The 25,366-nt window shown below is 32.1% G+C and overlaps 2 protein-coding genes and 1 long non-coding RNA gene across 3 annotated transcripts; 1 reads left to right on the top strand and 2 right to left on the bottom strand.

Annotated features, from left to right (window-relative positions):
• Positions 1-13,560: 13,560 nt before the first annotated feature.
• LOC106431248 (non-specific phospholipase C3) lies at positions 13,561-16,492 on the bottom strand. The gene is made up of 5 exons (XM_048780242.1): positions 16,142-16,492; positions 15,503-15,894; positions 14,360-14,769; positions 14,101-14,271; positions 13,561-14,029 (listed from the first exon to the last, which is right to left on the bottom strand). Exons 1-5 carry the CDS (start codon positions 16,391-16,393, stop codon positions 13,689-13,691), a joined length of 1,566 nt encoding a protein of 521 aa, XP_048636199.1. The 5' UTR covers positions 16,394-16,492; the 3' UTR covers positions 13,561-13,688.
• A 3,594-nt stretch (positions 16,493-20,086) lies between these two features.
• On the top strand, positions 20,087-21,748 carry LOC125609170. Its single transcript, XR_007339610.1, has 3 exons — positions 20,087-20,582; positions 21,022-21,167; positions 21,239-21,748. It is a non-coding gene; the product is annotated as an uncharacterized LOC125609170 (long non-coding RNA).
• Positions 21,749-22,053: 305 nt separating this feature from the next.
• On the bottom strand, positions 22,054-24,933 carry LOC106416684 (pentatricopeptide repeat-containing protein At3g03580). Its single transcript, XM_013857599.3, has one exon. It carries the CDS (start codon positions 24,928-24,930, stop codon positions 22,285-22,287), a length of 2,646 nt encoding a protein of 881 aa, XP_013713053.2. The 5' UTR covers positions 24,931-24,933; the 3' UTR covers positions 22,054-22,284.
• Positions 24,934-25,366: the final 433 nt, after the last annotated feature.

Raw genomic sequence — 25,366 nt, 5'->3', positions numbered from 1 at the left:
TCTATGTGTTAACCCCTTACGAAAATAGTGAGTTTTCGGTAAATGCTCTATATATGAAGCCTATAATCTTTAAATTTGTTTTAAAATTTAAAACCACATTATACCTTTGTATTAATGTATGATAAACTTCTTTTCATGGTACATGGACATCGTTCTAATTTTTTATCCATTAATTTAGCAAAACTGCAAATACTCCCTAAATCATTGGACTAACCACTATAAAATTGCTATTCCTTAGAGAAACAGAGACAACAAAGGTTCCAAACCTCTTTGAACTTCATCATATTTTATTACATGATTCAAATATGTATTAAAACAGTATTCTCAATTTTTTTTAATTTTTCTCAAAATCTATGTGTTAACCCCTTTGAAAATAGTGAGTTTTCGGTAAATGCTCTATATATGAAGCCTATAATCTTTAAATTTGTTTTAAAATTTAAAACCACATTATACCTTTGTATTAATGTATGATAAACTTCTTTTCATGGTACATGGACATCGTTCTAATTTTTTATCCATTAATTTAGCAAAACTGCAAATACTCCCTAAATCATTGGACTAACCACTATAAAATTGCTATTCCTTAGAGAAACAGAGACAACAAAGGTTCCAAACCTCTTTGAACTTCATCATATTTTATTACATGATTCAAATATGTATTAAAACAGTATTCTCATATTTTTTAATTTTTCTCAAAATCTATGTGTTAACCCCTTTGAAAATAGTGAGTTTTCGGTAAATGCTCTATATATGAAGCCTATAATCTTTAAATTTGTTTTAAAATTTAAAACCACATTATACCTTTGTATTAATGTATGATAAACTTCTTTTCATGGTACATGGACATCGTTCTAATTTTTTATCCATTAATTTAGCAAAACTGCAAATACTCCCTAAATCATTGGACTAACCACTATAAAATTGCTATTCCTAGAGAAACAGAGACAACAAAGGTTCCAAACCTCTTTGAACTTCATCATATTTTATTACATGATTCAAATATGTATTAAAACAGTATTTTCAATTTTTTTGAATTTTTTTCAAAATCTATGTGTTAACCCCTACGAAAATAGTGAGTTTTCGGTAAATGCTCTATATATGAAGCCTATAATCTTTAAATTTGTTTTAAAATTTAAAACCACATTATACCTTTGTATTAATGTATGATAAACTTCTTTTCATGGTACATGGACATCGTTCTAATTTTTTATCCATTAATTTAGCAAAACTGCAAATACTCCCTAAATCATTGGACTAACCACTATAAAATTGCTATTCCCTAGAGAAACAGAGACAACAAAGGTTCCAAACCTCTTTGAACTTCATCATATTTTATTACATGATTCAAATATGTATTAAAACAGTATTCTCATATTTTTTGAATTTTTCTCAAAATCTATGTGTTAACCCCTTTGAAAATAGTGAGTTTTCGGTAAATGCTCTATATATGAAGCCTATAATCTTTAAATTTGTTTTAAAATTTAAAACCACATTATACCTTTGTATTAATGTATGATAAACTTCTTTTCATGGTACATGGACATCGTTCTAATTTTTTATCCATTAATTTAGCAAAACTGCAAATACTCCCTAAATCATTGGACTAACCACTATAAAATTGCTATTCCTTAGAGAAACAGAGACAACAAAGGTTCCAAACCTCTTTGAACTTCATCATATTTTATTACATGATTCAAATATGTATTAAAACAGTATTTTCAATTTTTTTGAATTTTTTTCAAAATCTATGTGTTAACCCCTACGAAAATAGTGAGTTTTCGGTAAATGCTCTATATATGAAGCCTATAATCTTTAATTTTGTTTTAAAACCACATTATACCTTTGTATTAATGTATGATAAACTTCTTTTCATGGTACATGGACATCGTTCTAATTTTTTATCCATTAATTTAGCAAAACTGCAAATACTCCCTAAATCATTGGACTAACCACTATAAAATTGCTATTCCCTAGAGAAACAGAGACAACAAAGGTTCCAAACCTCTTTGAACTTCATCATATTTTATTACATGATTCAAATATGTATTAAAACAGTATTTCTCAATATTTTTTGAATTTTTCTCAAAATCTATGTGTACCCCCCTACGAAAATAGTGAGTTTTCGGTAAATGCTCTATATATGAAGCCTATAATCTTTAAATTTGTTTTAAAATTTAAAACCACATTATACCTTTGTATTAATGTATGATAAACTTCTTTTCATGGTACATGGACATCGTTCTAATTTTTTATCCATTAATTTAGCAAAACTGCAAATACTCCCTAAATCATTGGACTAACCACTATAAAATTGCTATTCCTTAGAGAAACAGAGACAACAAAGGTTCCAAACCTCTTTGAACTTCATCATATTTTATTACATGATTCAAATATGTATTAAAACAGTATTCTCATATTTTTTGAATTTTTCTCAAAATCTATGTGTTAACCCCCTTTGAAAATAGTGAGTTTTCGGTAGATGCTCTGTATATGAAGCCTATAATCTTTAAATTTGTTTTAAAATTTAAAACTACATTATACCTTTGTATTAATGTATGATAAACTTCTTTTCATGGTACATGGACATCGTTCTAATTTTTTATCCATTAATTTAGCAAAACTGCAAATACTCCCTAAATCATTGGACTAACCACTATAAAATTGCTATTCCTAGAGAAACAGAGACAACAAAGGTTCCAAACCTCTTTGAACTTCATCATATTTTATTACATGATTCAAATATGTATTAAAACAGTATTTTCAATTTTTTTGAATTTTTTTCAAAATCTATGTGTTAACCCCTACGAAAATAGTGAGTTTTCGGTAAATGCTCTATATATGAAGCCTATAATCTTTAATTTGTTTTAAAATTTAAAACCACATTATACCTTTGTATTAATGTATGATAAACTTCTTTTCATGGTACATGGACATCGTTCTAATTTTTTATCCATTAATTTAGCAAAACTGCAAATACTCCCTAAATCATTGGACTAACCACTATAAAATTGCTATTCCTTAGAGAAACAGAGACAACAAAGGTTCCAAACCTCTTTGAACTTCATCATATTTTATTACATGATTCAAATATGTATTAAAACAGTATTCTCAATTTTTTGAATTTTTCTCAAAATCTATGTGTTAACCCCTTGAAAATAGTGAGTTTTCGGTAAATGCTCTATATATGAAGCCTATAATCTTTAAATTTGTTTTAAAATTTAAAACCACATTATACCTTTGTATTAATGTATGATAAACTTCTTTTCATGGTACATGGACATCGTTCTAATTTTTTATCCATTAATTTAGCAAAACTGCAAATACTCCCTAAATCATTGGACTAACCACTATAAAATTGCTATTCCTTAGAGAAACAGAGACAACAAAGGTTCCAAACCTCTTTGAACTTCATCATATTTTATTACATGATTCAAATATGTATTAAAACAGTATTCTCATATTTTTTAATTTTTCTCAAAATCTATGTGTTAACCCCTTTGAAAATAGTGAGTTTTCGGTAAATGCTCTATATATGAAGCCTATAATCTTTAAATTTGTTTTAAAATTTAAAACCACATTATACCTTTGTATTAATGTATGATAAACTTCTTTTCATGGTACATGGACATCGTTCTAATTTTTTATCCATTAATTTAGCAAAACTGCAAATACTCCCTAAATCATTGGACTAACCACTATAAAATTGCTATTCCTTAGAGAAACAGAGACAACAAAGGTTCCAAACCTCTTTGAACTTCATCATATTTTATTACATGATTCAAATATGTATTAAAACAGTATTCTCATATTTTTTAATTTTTCTCAAAATCTATGTGTTAACCCCTTTGAAAATAGTGAGTTTTCGGTAAATGCTCTATATATGAAGCCTATAATCTTTAAATTTGTTTTAAAATTTAAAACCACATTATAGCTTTGTATTAATGTATGATAAACTTCTTTTCATGGTACATGGACATCGTTCTAATTTTTTATCCATTAATTTAGCAAAACTGCAAATACTCCCTAAATCATTGGACTAACCACTATAAAATTGCTATTCCTTAGAGAAACAGAGACAACAAAGGTTCCAAACCTCTTTGAACATCATCATATTTTATTACATGATTCAAATATGTATTAAAACAGTATTTTCAATTTTTTTGAATTTTTTTCAAAATCTATGTGTTAACCCCTACGAAAATAGTGAGTTTTCGGTAAATGCTCTATATATGAAGCCTATAATCTTTAATTTTGTTTTAAAATTTAAAACCACATTATACCTTTGTATTAATGTATGATAAACTTCTTTTCATGGTACATGGACATCGTTCTAATTTTTTATCCATTAATTTAGCAAAACTGCAAATACTCCCTAAATCATTGGACTAACCACTATAAAATTGCTATTCCTTAGAGAAACAGAGACAACAAAGGTTCCAAACCTCTTTGAACTTCATCATATTTTATTACATGATTCAAATATGTATTAAAACAGTATTCTCATATTTTTTGAATTTTTCTCAAAATCTATGTGTTAACCCCTTTGAAAATAGTGAGTTTTCGGTAAATGCTCTATATATGAAGCCTATAATCTTTAAATTTGTTTTAAAATTTAAAACCACATTATACCTTTGTATTAATGTATGATAAACTTCTTTTCATGGTACATGGACATCGTCTGAATTTTTTATCCATTAATTTAGCAAAACTGCAAATACTCTCTAAATCATTGGACTAACCACTATAAAATTGCTATTCCTTAGAGAAACAGAGACAACAAAGGTTCCAAACCTCTTTGAACTTCATCATATTTTATTACATGATTCAAATATGTATTAAAACAGTATTCTCATATTTTTTAATTTTTCTCAAAATCTATGTGTTAACCCCTTTGAAAATAGTGAGTTTTCGGTAAATGCTCTATATATGAAGCCTATAATCTTTAAATTTGTTTTAAAATTTAAAACCACATTATACTTTTGTATTAATGTATGATAAACTTCTTTTCATGGTACATGGACATCGTTCTAATTTTTTATCCATTAATTTAGCAAAACTGCAAATACTCCCTAAATCATTAGACTAACCACTATAAAATTGCTATTCCCTAGAGAAACAGAGACAACAAAGGTTCTAAAACTCTTTGAACATCATCATATTTTTTTACATGATTCAAATATGTATTAAAACAGTATTTTCAATTTTTTTGAATTTTTTTCAAAATCTATGTGTTAACCCCCTACGAAAATAGTGAGTTTTCGGTAAATGCTCTATATATGAAGCCTATAATCTTTAAATTTGTTTTAAAATTTAAAACCACATTATACCTTTGTATTAATGTATGATAAACTTCTTTTCATGGTACATGGACATCGTTCTAATTTTTTATCCATTAATTTAGCAAAACTGCAAATACTCCCTAAATCATTGGACTAACCACTATAAAATTGCTATTCCTTAGAGAAACAGAGACAACAAAGGTTCAAATCCTCTTTGAACTTCATCATATGTTATTACATGATTCAATATGTATTAAAACAGTATTGTCAAATTTTTTGAATTTTTCTCAAAATCTATGTGTACCCCCCTACGAAAATAGTGAGTTTTCGGTAATGCTCTATATATGAAGCCTATAATCTTTAAATTTGTTTTAAAATTTAAAACCACATTATACCTTTGTATTAATGTATGATAAACTTCTTTTCATGGTACATGGACATCGTTCTAATTTTTTATCCATTAATTTAGCAAAACTGCAAATACTCCCTAAATCATTGGACTAACCACTATAAAATTGCTATTCCTTAGAGAAACAGAGACAACAAAGGTTCCAAACCTCTTTGAACTTCATCATATTTTTTACATGATTCAAATATGTATTAAAACAGTATTCTCATATTTTTTGAATTTTTCTCAAAATCTATGTGTTAACCCCTTTGAAAATAGTGAGTTTTCGGTAAATGCTCTATATATGAAGCCTATAATCTTTAAATTTGTTTTAAAATTTAAAACCACATTATACCTTTGTATTAATGTATGATAAACTTCTTTTCATGGTACATGGACATCGTTCTAATTTTTTATCCATTAATTTAGCAAAACTGCAAATACTCCCTAAATCATTGGACTAACCACTATAAAATTGCTATTCCTTAGAGAAACAGAGACAACAAAGGTTCCAAACCTCTTTGAACTTCATCATATTTTATTACATGATTCAAATATGTATTAAAACAGTTTTCTCATATTTTTTGAATTTTTTTCAAAATCTATGTGTACCCCTTTGAAAATAGTGAGTTTTCGGTAAATGCTCTATATATGAAGCCTATAATCTTTAAATTTGTTTTAAAATTTAAAACCACATTATACCTTTGTATTAATGTATGATAAACTTCTTTTCATGGTACATGGACATCGTTCTAATTTTTTATCCATTAATTTAGCAAAACTGCAAATACTCCCTAAATCATTAGACTAACCACTATAAAATTGCTATTCCTTAGAGAAACAGAGACAACAAAGGTTCCAAAACTCTTTGAACTTCATCATATTTTATTACATGATTCAAATATGTATTAAAACAGTATTTTCAATTTTTTGAATTTTTTTCAAAATCTATGTGATACGAAAATAGTGAGTTTTCGGTAAATGCTCTATATATGAAGCCTATAATCTTTAAATTTGTTTTAAAATTTAAAACCACATTATACCTTTGTATTAATGTATGATAAACTTCTTTTCATGGTACATGGACATCGTTCTAATTTTTTATCCATTAATTTAGCAAAACTGCAAATACTCTCTAAATCATTGGACTAACCACTATAAAATTGCTATTCCTTAGAGAAACAGAGACAACAAAGGTTCCAAACCTCTTTGAACTTCATCATATTTTATTACATGATTCAAATATGTATTAAAACAGTATTTTCAATTTTTTTGAATTTTTTTCAAAATCTATGTGTTAACCCCTACGAAAATAGTGAGTTTTCGGTAAATGCTCTATATATGAAGCCTATAATCTTTAATTTTGTTTTAAAATTTAAAACCACATTATACCTTTGTATTAATGTATGATAAACTTCTTTTCATGGTACATGGACATCGTTCTAATTTTTTATCCATTAATTTAGCAAAACTGCAAATACTCCCTAAATCATTGGACTAACCACTATAAAATTGCTATTCCTTAGAGAAACAGAGACAACAAAGGTTCCAAACCTCTTTGAACTTCATCATATTTTATTACATGATTCAAATATGTATTAAAACAGTATTCTCATATTTTTTGAATTTTTCTCAAAATCTATGTGTACCCCCCTACGAAAATAGTGAGTTTTCGGTAAATGCTCTATATATGAAGCCTATAATCTTTAAATTTGTTTTAAAATTTAAAACCACATTATACCTTTGTATTAATGTATGATAAACTTCTTTTCATGGTACATGGACATCGTTCTAATTTTTTATCTATAATTTAGCAAAACTGCAAATACTCCCTAAATCATTGGACTAACCACTATAAAATTGCTATTCCTTAGAGAAACAGAGACAACAAAGGTTCCAAACCTCTTTGAACTTCATCATATTTTATTACATGATTCAAATATGTATTAAAACAGTATTCTCATATTTTTTGAATTTTTCTCAAAATCTATGTGTTAACCCCTTTGAAAATAGTGAGTTTTCGGTAAATGCTCTATATATGAAGCCTATAATCTTTAAATTTGTTTTAAATTTAAAACCACATTATACCTTTGTATTAATGTATGATAAACTTCTTTTCATGGTACATGGACATCGTTCTAATTTTTTATCCATTAATTTAGCAAAACTGCAAATACTCTCTAAATCATTGGACTAACCACTATAAAATTGCTATTCCTTAGAGAAACAGAGACAACAAAGGTTCCAAACCTCTTTGAACTTCATCATATTTTATTACATGATTCAAATATGTATTAAAACAGTATTTTCAATTTTTTTGAATTTTTTTCAAAATCTATGTGTTAACCCCTACGAAAATAGTGAGTTTTCGGTAAATGCTCTATATATGAAGCCTATAATCTTTAATTTTGTTGTAAAATTTAAAACCACATTATACCTTTATATTAATGTATGATAAACTTCTTTTCATGGTACATGGACATCGTTCTAATTTTTTATCCATTAATTTAGCAAAACTGCAAATACTCCCTAAATCATTGGACTAACCACTATAAAATTGCTATTCCTTAGAGAAACAGAGACAACAAAGGTTCCAAACCTCTTTGAACTTCATCATATTTTATTACATGATTCAAATATGTATTAAAACAGTATTCTCATATTTTTTGAATTTTTCTCAAAATCTATGTGTTAACCCCTTTGAAAATAGTGAGTTTTCGGTAAATGCTCTATATATGAAGCCTATAATCTTTAAATTTGTTTTAAAATTTAAAACCACATTATACCTTTGTATTAATGTATGATAAACTTCTTTTCATGGTACATGGACATCGTCCTAATTTTTTATCCATTAATTTAGCAAAACTGCAAATACTCTCTAAATCATTGGACTAACCACTATAAAATTGCTATTCCTTATAGAAACAGAGACAAAAAGGTTCCAAACCTCTTTGAACTTCATCATATTTTATTACATGATTCAAATATGTATTAAAACAGTATTTTCAATTTTTTTGAATTTTTTTCAAAATCTATGTGTTACCCCTACGAAAATAGTGAGTTTTCGGTAAATGCTCTATATATGAAGCCTATAATCTTTAATTTTGTTGTAAAATTTAAAACCACATTATACCTTTATATTAATGTATGATAAACTTCTTTTCGTGGTACAAGGACATCGTTCTAATTTTTTATCCATTAATTTAGCAAAACTGCAAATACTCCCTAAATCATTGGACTAACCACTATAAAATTGCTATTCCCTAGAGAAACGGAGACAACAAAGGTTCCAAACCTCTTTGAACTTCATCATATATTACTACATGACTCATATATGTATTTAATAGTATTGTCAAATTTTTTGAATTTTTCTCAAAATCTATGTGTACCACCCTACGAAAATAGTGAGTTTTCGGTAAATGCTCTATATATGAAGCCTATGATCTTTAAATTTGTTTTAAAATTTAAAACCACATTATACCTTTGTATTAATGTATGATAAAATTCTTTTCATGGTACATGGACATCGTTCTAATTTTTTATCCATTAATTTAGCAAAACTGCAAATACTCCCTAAATCATTGGACTAACCACTATAAAATTGTTATTCCCTAAAGAAACGGAGACAACAAAGGTTCAAAACCTCTTTGAACTTCATCATATGTTATTACATGATCTTTAGTGTTGTTTTAAAATTTCTAAACATATTCTACATTTGTATTAATGTATATTAAACTCTCTTTCATGGTACGTGGACATCGTTTTAATTTTTTGTCAATTAATTTAGTAAAATTTCATAATACTCAAATTGGTGGACTAGCCACTATTAAATCGCTATTTTTTAGAGAAACGGTGCCAACAAATGTTTCAGAACTCTTTGACGTTCATCATATGTTAGTGTAGGATACAACTATGCATTAAAACAGTATTTTTATATTTTTGTATTTTTCTCAAAATCTATGTGTTAACCCTACGAAAATATTGTTTTTTCGGTAAATGCTCTATATATTGAAGCCAATGATCTTTAGTGTTGCTTTAAAATTTCTAAACACATTCTAGATTTGAATTCATGTATATTAAACTCTCTTTCAAGGTACGTGGACATCGTTTTAATTTTTGTCAATTTATTTAGTAAAACTTCATAATACTCTTTAAATTAGTGGACTAACCACTATAAAATAGCTGTTTTCTAGAGAAACAGTGCCAACAAAAGTTCTAAACCTCTTTGACCTTCATCATATGTTAGTGAAGGATGAAACTATGCATTAAAAAAATATTTTCATATTTTTTGAATTTTTTTCAAAATCTATGAGTTAACCCCTACAAAAATATTGAATTTTTCGGTAAATGCTCTATATACTTAATCATATGATCTTTATTGTTGTTTTAAAATTTATAAACATATTGCACATTTGTATTAATTTATATTAAACTCTCTTTCATGGTACATGGACATCGTTTTAAATTTTTGTCAATTAATTTAGTAAAATTTCATAATACTCTTTAAATTGGTGGACTAACCACTATAAAATCGCTATTTTCTAGAGAAACAGTGCCAAAAAAAGTTTCAAAACTCGTTGACCTTCAGCATATGTTAGTGAAGGATGCAACTGTGCATTAAAACAGTATTTTCATATTTTGATTTTTTCTCAAAATTCATGTGTTAATTAACCCCTACGAAAATATTGAAGTTTTCGGTAAATGCTCTTTATACTGAAGCCTATGATCTTTAGTGTTGTTTTAAAATCTCAAAACATATTCTACATTTGTATTAATGTATATTAAACTTTTTTTCATGGTACATGAGCATCTTTTAATTTTTTTGTCAATTAATTTAGTAAAACTTCATAATATTCTCTATATTAGTGGAGTAACCACTATAAAATCGCTATTTTCTAGAAAAATGGAGACAGCAAAGGTTCCAAACCTCTTTGACCTCCGTCGTATATTAGTGAAGGATGAAACTATGCATTAAAACAATGTTTTCATATTTTTAAATTTTTCTCAAAATCTATGTGTAACCCGTACGAAAATATTGAATTTTTCGGTAAATGCTCTGTATACTTAAGTCTATTATCTTTAGTGTTGTTGTAAAATTTCTAAACACATTCTACATTTGAATTAATGTATATTAAACTATCTTTCATGGTACGTGGACATCGTTTTAATTTTTGTCAATTTATTTAGTAAAACTCTATAATACTCTTTAAATTGGTGGACTAACCAATACAAAATTGCTATTTTCTAGAGAAACGGTGCCAACAAAAGTTTCAAACTTCTTTGACCATCATATGTTAGTGAAGGATGTAACTATGCATTAAAACAATATTTTCATATTTTTTGTATTTTTCTCAAATCTATGAGTTAACCCCTACGAAAATATTGAATTTTCGGTAAATGCTCTTTATACTGAAGCCTATGATCTTTAGTGTTGTTTTAAAATTTCTAAACACATTCTGCATTTGTTTTAATGTATATTAAACTCTTTTTCATGGTACAACGGCATCATTTTAGTTTTTTGTCAATTAATTTAGTAAAACATTGTAATATTCACTAAATTAGTGGACTAACCACTATAAAATCGCTTGTCTCTAGAAAAACGGAGACAACAAAGGTTTTGAATATCATTGGCATTCATCATATGTTAGTGAATGATGCAACTTTGCACTAAAATAGTATTTTCATATTTTTTAATTTTTCTCAAAATCTATGTGTTAACCCCTACGAAAATAATGACTTTTTGGTAAATGCTCTATATACTTAAGCATACGATCTTTAGTGTTGTTTTAAAATTTCTAAACACATTCTATATTTGTTTTAATGTATATTAAACTCTATTTCATGGTACGTGGACATTGTTTTATTTTTTATCAATTAATTTAGTAAAACTTCATAATACTCTTTAAATTGGTGGACTAGCTACTATAAAATCGCTATTTTCTAGAGAAACGGTGCCAACAAAAGTTTCAAACCTCTTTGACCTTCATCATATGTTAGTGAAGGATGCAACTATTCATTAAAAAAGTATTTTCATATATTTGATTTTTTCCCAAAATTTATGTATTAACCCCTACGAAAATATTGAATTTTCGGTAAATGCTCTTTATACTGAAGCCTATGATCTTTAGTGTTGTTTTAAAAAATTTAAGCACATTTTATATTTGTATTAATGTATATGAAACTCTTTTTCATGGTACATGGGCATCGCTTTAATTTGTTGTCAATTAATTTAGTTAATCTTCATAATACTCTCTAAATTGATGGTCTAACCACTATAAAATCGCTATTCTCTAGAAAAACGGAGACAACAAAGGTTCCAAAACTCTTTGACTTTCATCATATGTTAGTGAAGGATGAAACTATGCACTAAAAAAATATTTTCATATTTTTTGAATTTTTCTCAAAATCTATGAGTTAACCTCTACGAAAATATTGAATTTTTCGATAAGTGCTCTTTATACTTAAGCATATGATCTTTAGTGTTGTTTTAAAATTTCTAAACATATTCAACATTTGTATTAATGTATATTAAACTCTCCTTCATGATACGTGGACATCGTTTTAAATTTTTGTCAATTAATTTAGTAAAATTTCATAATACTCAAATTGGTGGACTAACCACTATTAAATTGCTATTTTTTAGAGAAACGTTGCCAACAAAAGTTCCAAACTTCTTTGACATCCATTGTATGTTACTGAAGGATGCAACTATGCATTAAAAAAATATTTTTATTTTTTTGAATTTTTCTGAAAATCTATGCGTTAACAACCCCTACGAAAATAATGATTTTTCGGTAAATGCTCTATATACTTAAGCATATGATCTTTAGTGTTGTTTTAAAATTTCTAAACATATTCTACATTTGTATTAATGTATATTAAACTTTCTTTCATGGTATATGGACATCGTTTTAAAATTTTGTTAATTAATTAAATAAAATTTCATAATACTCTTTAAATTGGTGGATTAACCACTATAAAATAGCTATTTTCTAGAGAAACGTTGCCAACAAAAGTTCCAAACCTCTTTGACATCTATTGTATGTTACTGAATAATGCAACTATGCATTAAAAGAATTATTTTCATATTTTTGAATTTTTCTCAAAATCTATGTGTTACGAAAATAATGATTTTTCGGTAAATGCTCTATATACTTAAGCATATGATCTTTAGTGTTGTTTTAAAATTTCTAAACATATTCTACATTTGTATTAATATATATTAAACTCTCTTTCATGGTACGTGGATATTGTTTTAAATTTTTGTCAATTAATTTAGTAAAACTTCATAATATTCTTTAAATTGGTGGACTAACCACTATAAAATTGTTATTTTCTATAGAAACAGTGCCAAAAAAGTTTCAAACTCTTTGACCTTCATCATATGTTAGTGAAAGATGCAACTATTTATTAAAACAGTATTTTCAAATTTTTGAATTTTTCTCAAAATTTATGTGTTATAACCAACAACCCCTACGAAAATATTGAAGTTTTTGGTAATTGCTCTTTATACTGAAGCCTAAGATCTTTAGTGTTGTTTTAAAATTTCTAAACACATTCTAAATTTGTATTAATGTATATTAAACTTTTTTTCATGGTACATGGGCATCTTTTAATTTTTTTTTCAATTAATTTAGTAAAACTTCATAATACTCTCTAAATTAGTGGACTAACCACTATAAAATCGCTATTCTCTAGAATAACAGAGACAACAAAGGTTTCAAACCTCTTTGACATTCATCATATGTTAGTGAGCATTAAAACAATATTTTCATATTTTTTGAATTTTTCTCAAAATTTATGTGTTAACTAACCTCTACGAAAATGTTGAATTTTTCGGTAAATAATCCAGATTGGACAAACCTAGTTGAAACCAAGTTAGAATGTGGTACATGAATGTAAAAAAAATTAATAGATAAACACATTCGAAAACAAACAAAAACAATAGTTCATACACTCCTCACATCAAATCCAGAAAAATAAAACACCACAAGTCTCAGAATAACTTAGTGACGCTTGGCTCAATTATCACAAATCAAGCAAGAGAAAAACTTCTGCATAAAAGATTTTGGACTTGAGTGACGAGTAGTTCCTTGAGATAGATCAACGATCTCATGTTCATCACGACCTACCTCTTTAGCCTTCTTGGACTCGCCATAGAACTTAGTGAAAGCTTCCTCTACGTACTTAGCCGCATCAGAAACCTTCATGTTGTCCACTAGCTTCAACGGGTAAATGTCTTTGATATGATCACCTCTTATAACAGCCGCTGCTTGAATCAGCTCGATCTGAAAATCCGTGAGATCTTCATCTTCTTCCTGTGTTCCAATGGCTCTTGCCCTTGGAAGTTCAGGTAGTGTAACTGAAAAAATCAAGAAAAATGTATTACATAACGAACATATGGACCATGATCGACTAGTAACAGATAGTTACCAGGGCAGTCAGTTCTTGGGCTGGTACGGTTGATGACAGCATCAAATGTTCCGGCCCATTCGTCACGCTTTGTAAGAAAGCTCTTGAGGTTGAATATCTTCTTCAGTGTCGCTGGAATCGATGAATGCTCAAACTGTGACGTTGGCTCTGGTCCGTTTGGCTCATGTAACACTACAACATGTCGTGTTAATCAAAATCAATAACCGGTTTGGACCAACATGACAATACTGCTAACGGTTCCAATAAATAACATACGTACCGGTTCCAGGTTCGATCCAAGGTGAGATCAGCAATGCAGGAACCCTAACACCGAGCCGGTCAAATTTAAAGTTAAAAGGCGGACCTCCAACAAGACCATCAGGATTTGGAACACCTGTGACCGGAGTAGGGACGTGGTCATAGTAACCACCATGCTCATCATAAACAACAACGAAGAGAGTCTCGTTCCACTGAGGGCTAGCTCTCAACGCTTCGTAGATCTCCTTGACTAGGTTTTGGCCCTCAGCGACGTCGTTTTTGGGGTGATCATCGTTGGCCGGAGCAGACAAAACTTTGAAGTATCTCGGTTCGATGACCACGTAGTTTGGAAGCTTCCCTTCTTTGCAATGTCTCTTGAAGCTTAAGTGGTATTGATGGAAGTTGTCCACGTACTTTAGCTTCCTCATGTTCCTAATTGAATTAAATTTTAAATTAGCGAATTCTTACATTTACATGACTAGTTATGTTTAATAACTAATAAGTATATAAAAGTACCAAATGGACCACCAAGAAATAACGTATTCCTTGGACACATGCAAAACTCAACTATTATTATTTCCCCCCAAAAATCGAATCTCTGATACAATAAGTTTGAAAAATCAAAGATTTGTGAACCGTCTTAATCACATTCTTTCTAGAAACAGTACGATAATGTGAATTATTATTTCCGACAAAAAATGTGAATTATTTTTTTATACTGTTGAATTTTTGTTTTTGGTGTTTTGTAACAAAATGTAATAATATAATTACAAAGCAACTCTATTTAATATATACTACAAAACGAAAGATTCTAAGCATTTTTCCTTTTCCTAAAGCACTTTAGTGGTTGGTACTTGATAATTACTACATCAAACATTTTCTTTTTGAAAAGAAATCAATCATGGAGGATTTGAATATATTTTCATTATATTTTAATGAATAATTAGATATATTGCAATCTAGGTGTCACAACATTTCGTCGGTTCATCATTATCATGTTTGTCGTCTTCTTCATATATACTATTAATCCTACAATCATAGCTCGTAACTTTGACTTTTACGTTTATATTTTGTTTTTTTTTTTTGAAACTAATTTATATTTTGTTTCTTAAATAATGGAAAGTATCTTACCTGTAAAAGGTTGACAAAAAAAAAAAAATCTTACCTGTAAAAGAGGCAATTAGGAAAAGATTGGTAGTAAATCCCAAACGTGAATCCACTCTCTTCAAGTGATTCAAACACTGTCTTCTGAGGAAACCCACGGACCAGTGTGTTAGTGTCATTGCTAAACGCACCGTTTGATGTAGCAGAGTGAACGTATAGACGGTTAGGCTGCGTTGACGATGGTAACGACGAGAACCACCGATCACATACGGCGAATTCTTGAATTAGCTCCTTGAACACGGGGAGCCTCTCAGGCGGGAACCCTTGCATGACTACTTTCTCCGACATCCCTGGTGTGATGGCCTCTGCGTTTTGTACGAACCCGTTCATTGTCGGAGCCGGGTATGGACTCTCGTCACTGAAAGGTTTCCCGAACACCTGCTCGTAGATCGCCTGAAGTATCAAGAAAACATGAATCAATGACCGGTTTAGTAAACCAAAATAAACCGATTTTATTTTGGTTATTTGGTTTTGCTTCGGGATGAAAACCGAAAGAGAACCAATAAATAAAAAGCCATTACCAAATAATTTAGACAAAGTAAGAGAGATTAAACCACCATACAACATAAACCGAACCTTATACCGGTTTAAATAATATAATTTCTCTAATCAAGGATTCAAAACTAAACCGGTGGTATACCTGGAAGGAGTGACCGGGATCAGGATCAATGTTCTGAGATTCTTTGCCGAAGAAAACTTGTGCAGAGTTCGGGTCTGACGTGGATATCGGGTTGGATCTTGGTTCGGATTCGGATACTCCATCGATTTCGGGGTTTAGCTCCTTAAACCAACCTAACATGTGATCAAACGACCTGTTTTCCTGTACCAAAACGACGATGGTTTTGATCGGAGAAGCTGATGAGCCACCGCCTGAGCTGGTCTCCTCCACCATTATCTTTTATTTCTTGATGAACAATTTGACTTGTATAGTTGTCTCTCTCTCTCTCTCTCTTTGAATTACTAACGAAATGATAGCTTATTTTATAGGGTTGATACTTGATATCAAGGGAACACGAGGTCCAATTCATTTATTTTTATATGGTAAGTAAATCACATAGATCTCATTACATAAATGGTTTTGTAATGTTATTATTTTATTCTTTACCATGTATAAAGAAGAAAAATCTAGCAACGTCAAATTTGTCACGGTCGGCAAGGTGGCAGAAGAAAAACGTTTTACAAGTTTATATTCGGTAACCATATATTGACTTAACAAACTTCTTAACTATTTCCAATCTATTAATTTGTGTTTTTTTTTTCTCGACGTTGCTTGTTAAAATATGTCATATGTGATCAATGTACTACTTGAACATCTGCGTAGTTGGTATTAGAAACTTACTTTGAAAATTGTGAATTGTGTAGTTTGTAAGAAATTATGAATTGTGAATAAATTATTTCTCATGTTTTTTTTTTGATAAAATGTTAAAATTATTATACTAATTTTTCAGTTTGAGACAGAATTACAATAAGAAAACTAGTAGCAGGATGCATAAATTAAACTAAACACAAACTACACGATAATAAAATTAACCCGAACCAAGGACTCAACTAAATCTCCAACCCAACTAAACAACGAGACACAGTCAGACCAAAGCACACAGAAGCGATCGGGGTCGAGAGCGGGGCACCAGGAGCTACCGAGAGAAAGGCACCCTCTAACTTTGATGCTACGACTCCTACAGCTTCCTACCATCCTTTCCCAACCTGAACTGGACTGAGAATCAAACCACGAACAAATTCAAACCACTCGACAACGATGACATCTGATGGCACGAGAACAAGCTCTTAGCGACGATCTCGTCGTTCGGAGGAGGAACAAGGAGAATGCCGTCACCAGCCCCACCCACCGTGACCGTTACACCCGTTGAACCTCACTCTCATATAGAGAGATTGGACCGCAAGAGGCTCGCCCTCTGAACACCACACCGCAAGAGAAAGAACCACCCGATTGACCAGCTACTGCACGGGTAATAGACCCAGACTCGTACCACCGATGGAGCCAAGACCAAATCGCCTACCTTATTGGAGGCTCCTGAACGATGGAGGGAACAATTTCTGGATAAGAACGTAGTACACACTCTGAAAGAACGTAAAACAATGAAGCTCGACTACGCAGGCGCCACCACCACGTCCTGCGAGCTTTCGTCTCGCCAGAGGATCGAAAACCGACCCCGGAGAACTTACACGCGCCCGCTGGAGACCACCAGCAGAAGGAAGGAAACAACAAACTCCAGATCCGCGAAATCTGAGAGCTTGGCCTAAGTCGGGACTAGGTACACCACCACACGGAGGAGTACACCGATAAAAGCTTAGGCTCACTATAGCCTCGCGCTCCACCACTCGAACCGATGCATCTCTGAGGAAGAAAAATTCTGGACATGAGACTCAGCCGCAAAGAGAAACATACCAGGAGAACACAAACACGCCGTCCTCTAGTGCTAGAACCACCAGAAACAAGACTCAGGAGCAGCGAACCACCGGATCTGAACCAGATCTGACCGAAGAAGACAATCGATTTAACCGAAGAAAGGACAGGGGAAGAGAGACAACAACGAAAAGAAGCGAAACAAGAAGATTACGAATCTCGGCGGTCGCCTTAGGGGTCGGCGGCGACCGCCGGAGAGGAATGAAATAACGAAAACTCTAGAAATTTAAAGAGAACCGGGAGAGGAAAAGTGTAGAGAGAGAAAAGTCTATCGGGACATTTCTCACGTTGTTAGCATATTAGCAGCTTGGGATGATCGGTTTTCACATATATAGTTTAATGTAAATTTGGTAAGGAGACTGGGAAAAAGGTGGACATGGAGAAGGTAGATTAGAGATATGCTTCCAGATTTTATCTTTCAATCACTATCAAAAGAAAATTTAGTAACCTGGTTATTATTGGCTGCTGCATCAATTATCAGTCGTGTATATCATTTTAAATAAGCCTAGTAGATGAATTAGGTGTTGACCGATTAAAATAAAGTTAGGCATTGACTAATTATTGGATACATTGTTAGTGTATAGCACGCTTTTGCATGAATCATTTTATTAACAGAGTATTACAAAGTTAAGATTTTACATTTAAATATGTTTTAAAAATTGACCAGTAATACATTTTGCTAACTAAAAGAGTCACGATATATCCTCTTCAATATTTCATATACAGGTAGAAAATCGAAATAATACTTTTAGTATATATTATGATTTGTAACAATACGTTGCAGATGCATTCATGTTAAAATTAATTAAGAAATGTTATATTCTGTAATCATTTACAAGAACAAATTTACAACTAAAGTTTAGGAGTTAGGACCCACTTGTATTATGTTTACTCTTTAATATGATCTACTCATCAATCGAATAACTAAAGTATATAAATATGAAAATAAGTAAGTTCTTGATTAAAAGTAAAAACATTATGCTAGAAGCTATTAGAGCTTTAATTTCTTAAATAAAACATCACAACATTCTACACATTGTCGGATTATATATCCCCTCACACACAAACAAGAACTTTACATTTTTTTGTATACTTTACTAATCATGACGCAGAAAGCAAGAGGATAACTTAGTAAATAAATACGTTTGAGTTTGCAGCATGTGGTACTTCTGATTGTGATGGTATCACAACATGATCACCATTATCCATGCAATTATATTTCTCATCACATCCTCTTTCTATTGAAATCATGTTCGTTCTGTGAATTACTCAATCGAGACCATAATAAAGTTTATTCAGTGATGCATGACCCTCTTTTGGGTTTAACCCTCTCATGCAGCTACTAAGTACTAATCATAATGATTCAAACACTCTCCGTATTTAATGTTGAACCCATTTGAGTCGCTCTCTCTTCCTCTCTCAGATATGACAAGGAAAACAACAAAGGAGTAGTGAAATGCTACTTCCCGTGGTTGATGTTTGGTTACGGACTTGGACTATTCTTAACATACTTGGGACTATATATATTATGAACGGACACGGTCAACCTGCACTGCTCTTATATTAACAATCCGAGATAACTCAGGTTTTAATGTGATTATGTGAAGAACAGCTTTTTTCTACTCCAAGGTTTTTAGACTTTAGTAACATCATAGGCTTTTTAAAATCGGATTTTTGTTTTATTTTAATGTGAAACTTAAATACAAGTTGACCAGAAAAAAATCTTAAATACACATAGGATAGAGTGGAACGTGAGGTGTTTGAACATTTTTACAGTGGGTAATATAATAAATTATTTTGGTGCACTAAAAGTAAATTCAATAAAAAGTTATTACAACGGCTAGTATTCATTGGATTGTGGTAAGCAACGGCACAATGTTGGGAGTGTTGCAAAACATTGGGAGTGTTGCAAAAAAAGGAAACTCGGGTCTATTTATATTTGTTATCAGAGAGGATGAATCAATTATTTCATTTCTCTTCCTTCTTCAGATTATTTCTCCGATTACTTGCGGCAAAGAAAAGATTTAGCCGGAGATGGAGTGCTTCAGCTTTGTTCACATCAGTGACAACTAACTCCAGTTGTCGGGATAAAGAGTTGCTTGAAAAGGAGACGATTCCCATGGAAACAGAGTCTACACGGACGGGTACGTTTCTCTTTTCTTGAAACTTTTTTAAATAGAAACAAAATGTTTTTTTTACTAACCATGAACTGTTTTGTAAAATTTGTTTTCACTGCAAATTTTTTTTAAAAAAAAACTTTCAAACTTGGGGAAAATTTCTAAATTATTTGGTTGATAATGAAAACTTAATGTGTAATTTGTGAAAAGTATTAGGAGTTACATCCGGTTAGTGATAGTTAGAGATTGTATATTTCTAATATCCGGTTAGCGATTGTATATTTCTTTTGTCTTGGCACTTATGAGCATTTAGTTCTTCGTAATCAATCTCCTAATGAAGCAATTTTCCCTCTTGTTTTGTGCGTAGATTCTTTCTTACTTGCTTTTATGTTTTTGTTTCCTTTGATCCTTTTGCTTGTTTTAACTTTCTTCTTGTATTTGTTTCTTTTATTGGCTAAGAGACAAATCTGCTAGTGGAAAGGCGAATGATGTTAATAATGCAAAGAAGATCAAAGCTTATATGGACAAAGTCTACACGGGTACGTACGCTCCTCTTTTCTCACACTTTTTTAAATAACCATAAACTGATTTTGTAAAGTTATTTTCACTACAATGTTAAAAAAAAACTTTCAAACATAGGGGGAAAATTTCTATATTATTTGGTTGATAATGAAAACTTAATGTGTAATTTGTGAAAAGTATTAGAAGTAACATCCGGTTAGTGATAGTTAGAGATTGTATATTTCTAACATCCGGTTAGCGATTGTATATTTCTTTTGTCTTGGCACTTATGATCATTTAGTTCTTCGTAATCAATCTCCTAATAAAGCAATTTTCCCTCTTGTTTTTTTTTTCTAAAATCAACATCACATTTGCTTTCTTGTTTTGTGTTTCTTACTTGCTTTTATGTTTATGATTCCTTTGATTTTTCTGCTTGTTTTAACTTTCTTCTTGTTTTTGTTGCTTTTACTGGACAAGAGAGAAATCTGCTAGTGGAAAAGCTAATGATGTTAATAATATAAAGAGGATCAAAGCTTATATGGACAAGGTTGAGCTATAGAGCATTCAAACATATGTGTTGATAGTCTGCTTCCGAGACCATCAACCATCTTCTTTAACAAGATGTAAGCTATAACAATGCTCACTTAAAAGATTACTTACATGTTTCTGAAGATTTGTTTGGTTCGTTTTGCAGGAAAGGTAACACTATTACCGCTATCTTGCATAAGAAGCCACTGATCACAGTCTTTGAAAGCCTATGAGGTCTTCTATCTATACATATAGAGAGTCTTTATTGAATATTCTCTGTTCTATCTAAACTTATCAGTTTTTTCCTTTACAGATTGTCACTACTGCTGCTGACGCCTCGAACTTCTCTGTCCTCTACTACGAGATTATGAGCTCACCTTAAAGGTTTTTAGAGATTGTTTAGTTACTAAAAAGTAAACCTTAGAAGACTCAATATATGACCTTGCGGTGAATAAATAGTGAAATGTAGAGTGTAGAGTTCCTCTGTTTCATGTATCATTATTATTGTGTATGTTGTACTCTGCTTTGACCGTTTGAGTGTTTTGCATCATCCTGATGCATGTCTCAGACACTGTTTTTCTTGTTTGTAATTTGAAACTCATTGCTGTCTTTTGTCCACCCAATTGCTCTACTTTCAGACCATTTGTCATGGATCCAAATATAAAGTGATAATCAAGCTTGCATTCCTTGAAATCTTCTGAACATTTTACTCATTTAGCGATGCAAGTGTAACCACCGTAGCAAGCAGAGTCAAACTCCAAACGAACATGTTAAAAAAAAAAAGAAAAATATGAATAATTTGTTGAACGATGATGATGATGATTATGGTGATGGGGCTTTTTATATTTAAGCGAATGATGATGATGAATGATACGAGAGGAAGTGCTTTCAAAGATTATAAGCACTGTGATTACAGATTAGACAAGGGATTAAGCATTGTGATTAGAGATTACCTCATTACTTGTCAAAGTTCCACGTAAATAAAGAATAGGACCCAAATACATTATTTGAAACAGTAAGTTACGAAAGATTATGTGCCAGTTACAACAACAAGAGAATACAATGCCACAAAGAAATATTGTTTCCTTGTGCTCAAAATAATCGACTTCTAGTAACAAAGTTCTTGGTGCAAAAACATATGATTGATTTCACTCTTATGTATCTTCATTTGAAAACGATACTGCTTATGTTATCTTCATTTGAAAACGCTATTCACCACCGATCATTGCAGCTACAGGCTCCGTCTTTGAAGAGATGGAACCGATTAGCATCCCTCACTAATATCTCACGCCCTACGATCTTCGATATCAGCTTCGTGACTTCATGACAATCACCACAGACACGAAGGTTCTTCATCACTTGCAGTGGAGTCCCTGGTTCTGTGTTCAACAGCCCAAACGCTATCGCTAGCCTCTCGCTGTGACCACATACTAAACGTCTCTTCTCTTCCTCTTCTTCTACATTCTGCGACACTTCCCGTGGATCAGGAACATACCCTTCTCTAGCCATCAGACTGTATAGCATCTCCAACGACTCGTGTATGGCTTCGAACTGAGGAGCTGAAACATCTCCTGCGCGGAACAGATGAACTTTTTTACTCACTTCAATCCAGCTATATCCAGGGTTCTTCTTTCTCTCTTTGTCTTTCAAGGATTTGCGGATTAGGCTCACTTTGTCCCACTTTCTCAACGCTGCATACGCGTTTGATGCTAGAATAGAGTAGCCTGGATCATCCGGGTTCAGTTCAACGATCTTCTTAGAAACTCTTTCCGCAGTCTCCATGTCCCCGCTTGTTCTACAAGCTCTTAGCAGAGATGCCCATACACTAGCATCAGGTTTTACCGGCATCGCTTGGATAAACTCCTCTGCTTTCGAAATCTTCTGAGACCTGGACAACAAATCCACCACACAGGCATAGTGTTCCATCGCCGGTTCGATCTTGTACCGAGTTTTCATTTTCTCGAAGCAAGCCAAGCCTTCTTCTACCAAACCAGAGTGGCTGCAAGCGTAGATGATGGCAATGAAGGCAACATTATCCGGAACAACACCGGCTTCTTTTTCCATGTCTTCGAAAGCTGCGAGAGCTTTCTCGCCTTCGCCGTACATTCCGTATGCGTAGATCAACCCTGTCCATGTCACAACATCTCTTCTACTCATATGCTCAAAGACTTTTAAGGAGCTCTTTAAACAACCACATTTTGAGTACATTTCAATCAGTGCATTCCCTATACGCAACTCTGATTCATACCCAAACCTTAAAAGGCAACAGTGGATCTCCTTGCCTAGCCGTTTACCAGCAAGTGAAGCACACATAGGCAATGTAACTAAGAAAGTAGCCATATCAGGCACCACACCGCTGTTCCTCATCTGTGTAGTTACCTGCAAACCAGTTGCGAAGTCTCCAGAACGAACACACGCTGAAATAACCATGTTCCATGTTACTGTATCTCTAGTTTCCATGCTATCAAATATCCGCAGAGAATCTCCTGCTTCCCCGCACTTAGCATACATATCAATCAGAGCATTACTAACCGAAACATCAGAATAAAAACCAGACTTTGTCACGTTACAGTGTAGCCCTCTGCCAAGTTTCAAGTCTTCTAAACGAGTTGAGACAGATAAAAGCATCAAGTAAGTGACATGATCCGCTTGCTCGTCCATCATCTTAAAGAGTTTCACAGCTTCCAAAAGATCTCCGCTTTGTATATACCCACTGATTAACGAGTTCCATGAAACAGTATCCTTACACTCCATCCCCTTGAACACATCTCTTGCCGCGATCACATCACCGCACTTTGCATACACATCGATCAAGATGTTCCCCACAGTAGCTCCAACCACAAATCCACCTCTCATCATGTACTCATGAACGTACTTTGCTAAGCTTAAGTCCCTTAAGTGTCCACAGGCACGGAGAATAGAGCTAGCCGTTAAGATATCCGCCTTGAACTGCTCAAGATTCTCCAAAAACAACCGCACGGACTCTTCATACATCTCTAAGTTGAAACACCCACAGATGATAGTATTGTAACTGACTGAGTCTCTAACAACCATCTCATCGAAAACTCGCCTAGCATCCGTTACTCTCCTTAGTTTCAAGTACATTGAGAGTAATCCATTGTTCACCACAGTTACAGAACTAACACCTGACTTCACAACAAAACAGTGAAGCTCCTCTCCTTCTTTGACAGCCAGCAGATTCCCAAACGCATACAGAACACTAGTCACAGTAAACGAATCCGGCACAATCCAAGAGCTTCTTCGCAGCTCACGATAAAGCTCCACCGCTTCCTTGTAGTAACCATGTGAGCTAAACCCAGAGATCAAACTGTTCCAAGAAACTAAATCTCTCACAGGCATTTCGTCGAACACTTGCCGCGCTCTACACAAAAACCCCATCCTCGAGTACATATCAACAACCGCATTCCCCACGTACAAATCAGACTCAAACCCCAATTCTATAATCTGATTATAAACCGAATCTCCCATCTCCTTATCGAACACCCCCGCGCACGCTTTGACGACGGGAGGGAACGTGTACCTATCGGGAGACACCTTGGCCTCGCGTAGCTTCCCGTAGAACTCGAGGGCTTCCGAGAATAAGCCGTTGCGAGAAAGCGCTCTGATGATCGAGTTCCAGAGGTAGACATTCTCCGCGGGAGAGACTCGTTTGAAGACGGAGAGGGAGGAGCGGGGATCTTTGAGATGGGAGTATTTGTCGATCAGCTTGCCGGAGAAGAAGTCGGAGCGTTCGAGGCCTAGAGAGATGACGAGGGCGTGGATTCGGCGGAGGGCTTTGAGGGTGGAGGATGATGATGATGAAAGAGCTTTCGAGATGGAAGCGGGTGACACTACCATTGAGCTTATGTTTGCGCGTAATTATTCTTTTATAATATAGTTTCCCGTTAAAATTCAAAATTTTATTTTTATACCAAAAAAATAGAGTTTTACGCCTAAAAAGTAATTAGTTGACTAATGAATTTGTGAAAAATAATATAATGATTTAATTAAGAGAAATTTTGTAAGATAGTTTTTTTAAGTTTTTGTCGCAAAAATAGTTTTCAATGAGAAAAATGACTAAAAGAAATTGTATTAAGGATAAAAATACACTTATATTTTAGGATTAATTAATGTAAACTTATGATTTATAGTTAAGAACTAGAGTTTTAAAGATATAATTGCAAAATTTAAAAAATTAAAAATAAAATGAAAAGTTTCGAAATGAAAAATAAGTTATTTTGATCTTTTTTCCATTGAAAACTATTTTATGACAAAAACTTAAAAGAAATTATTT

This window comes from Brassica napus, chromosome A5 (assembly GCF_020379485.1).
Source record: "Brassica napus cultivar Da-Ae chromosome A5, Da-Ae, whole genome shotgun sequence".
NCBI classification, from domain to species: Eukaryota; Viridiplantae; Streptophyta; class Magnoliopsida; order Brassicales; family Brassicaceae; genus Brassica; species Brassica napus.
This window is presented reverse-complemented; position numbering and strand designations above follow the sequence as displayed.

Coding starts and splice junctions, on each gene's coding strand:
- LOC106416684 (XM_013857599.3), bottom strand. CDS start 24,930: ATGGTAGTGTCACCCGCTTCCATCTCGAAAGCTCTTTCATCATCATCA.
- LOC106431248 (XM_048780242.1), bottom strand. CDS start 16,393: ATGGTGGAGGAGACCAGCTCAGGCGGTGGCTCATCAGCTTCTCCGATC. Junction 15,895..16,141: donor ATCCCGGTCACTCCTTCCAG/GTATACCACCGG, acceptor TTGATACTTCAG/GCGATCTACGAGCAGGTGTT. Junction 14,030..14,100: donor CCCAAGAACTGACTGCCCTG/GTAACTATCTGT, acceptor TGATTTTTTCAG/TTACACTACCTGAACTTCCA.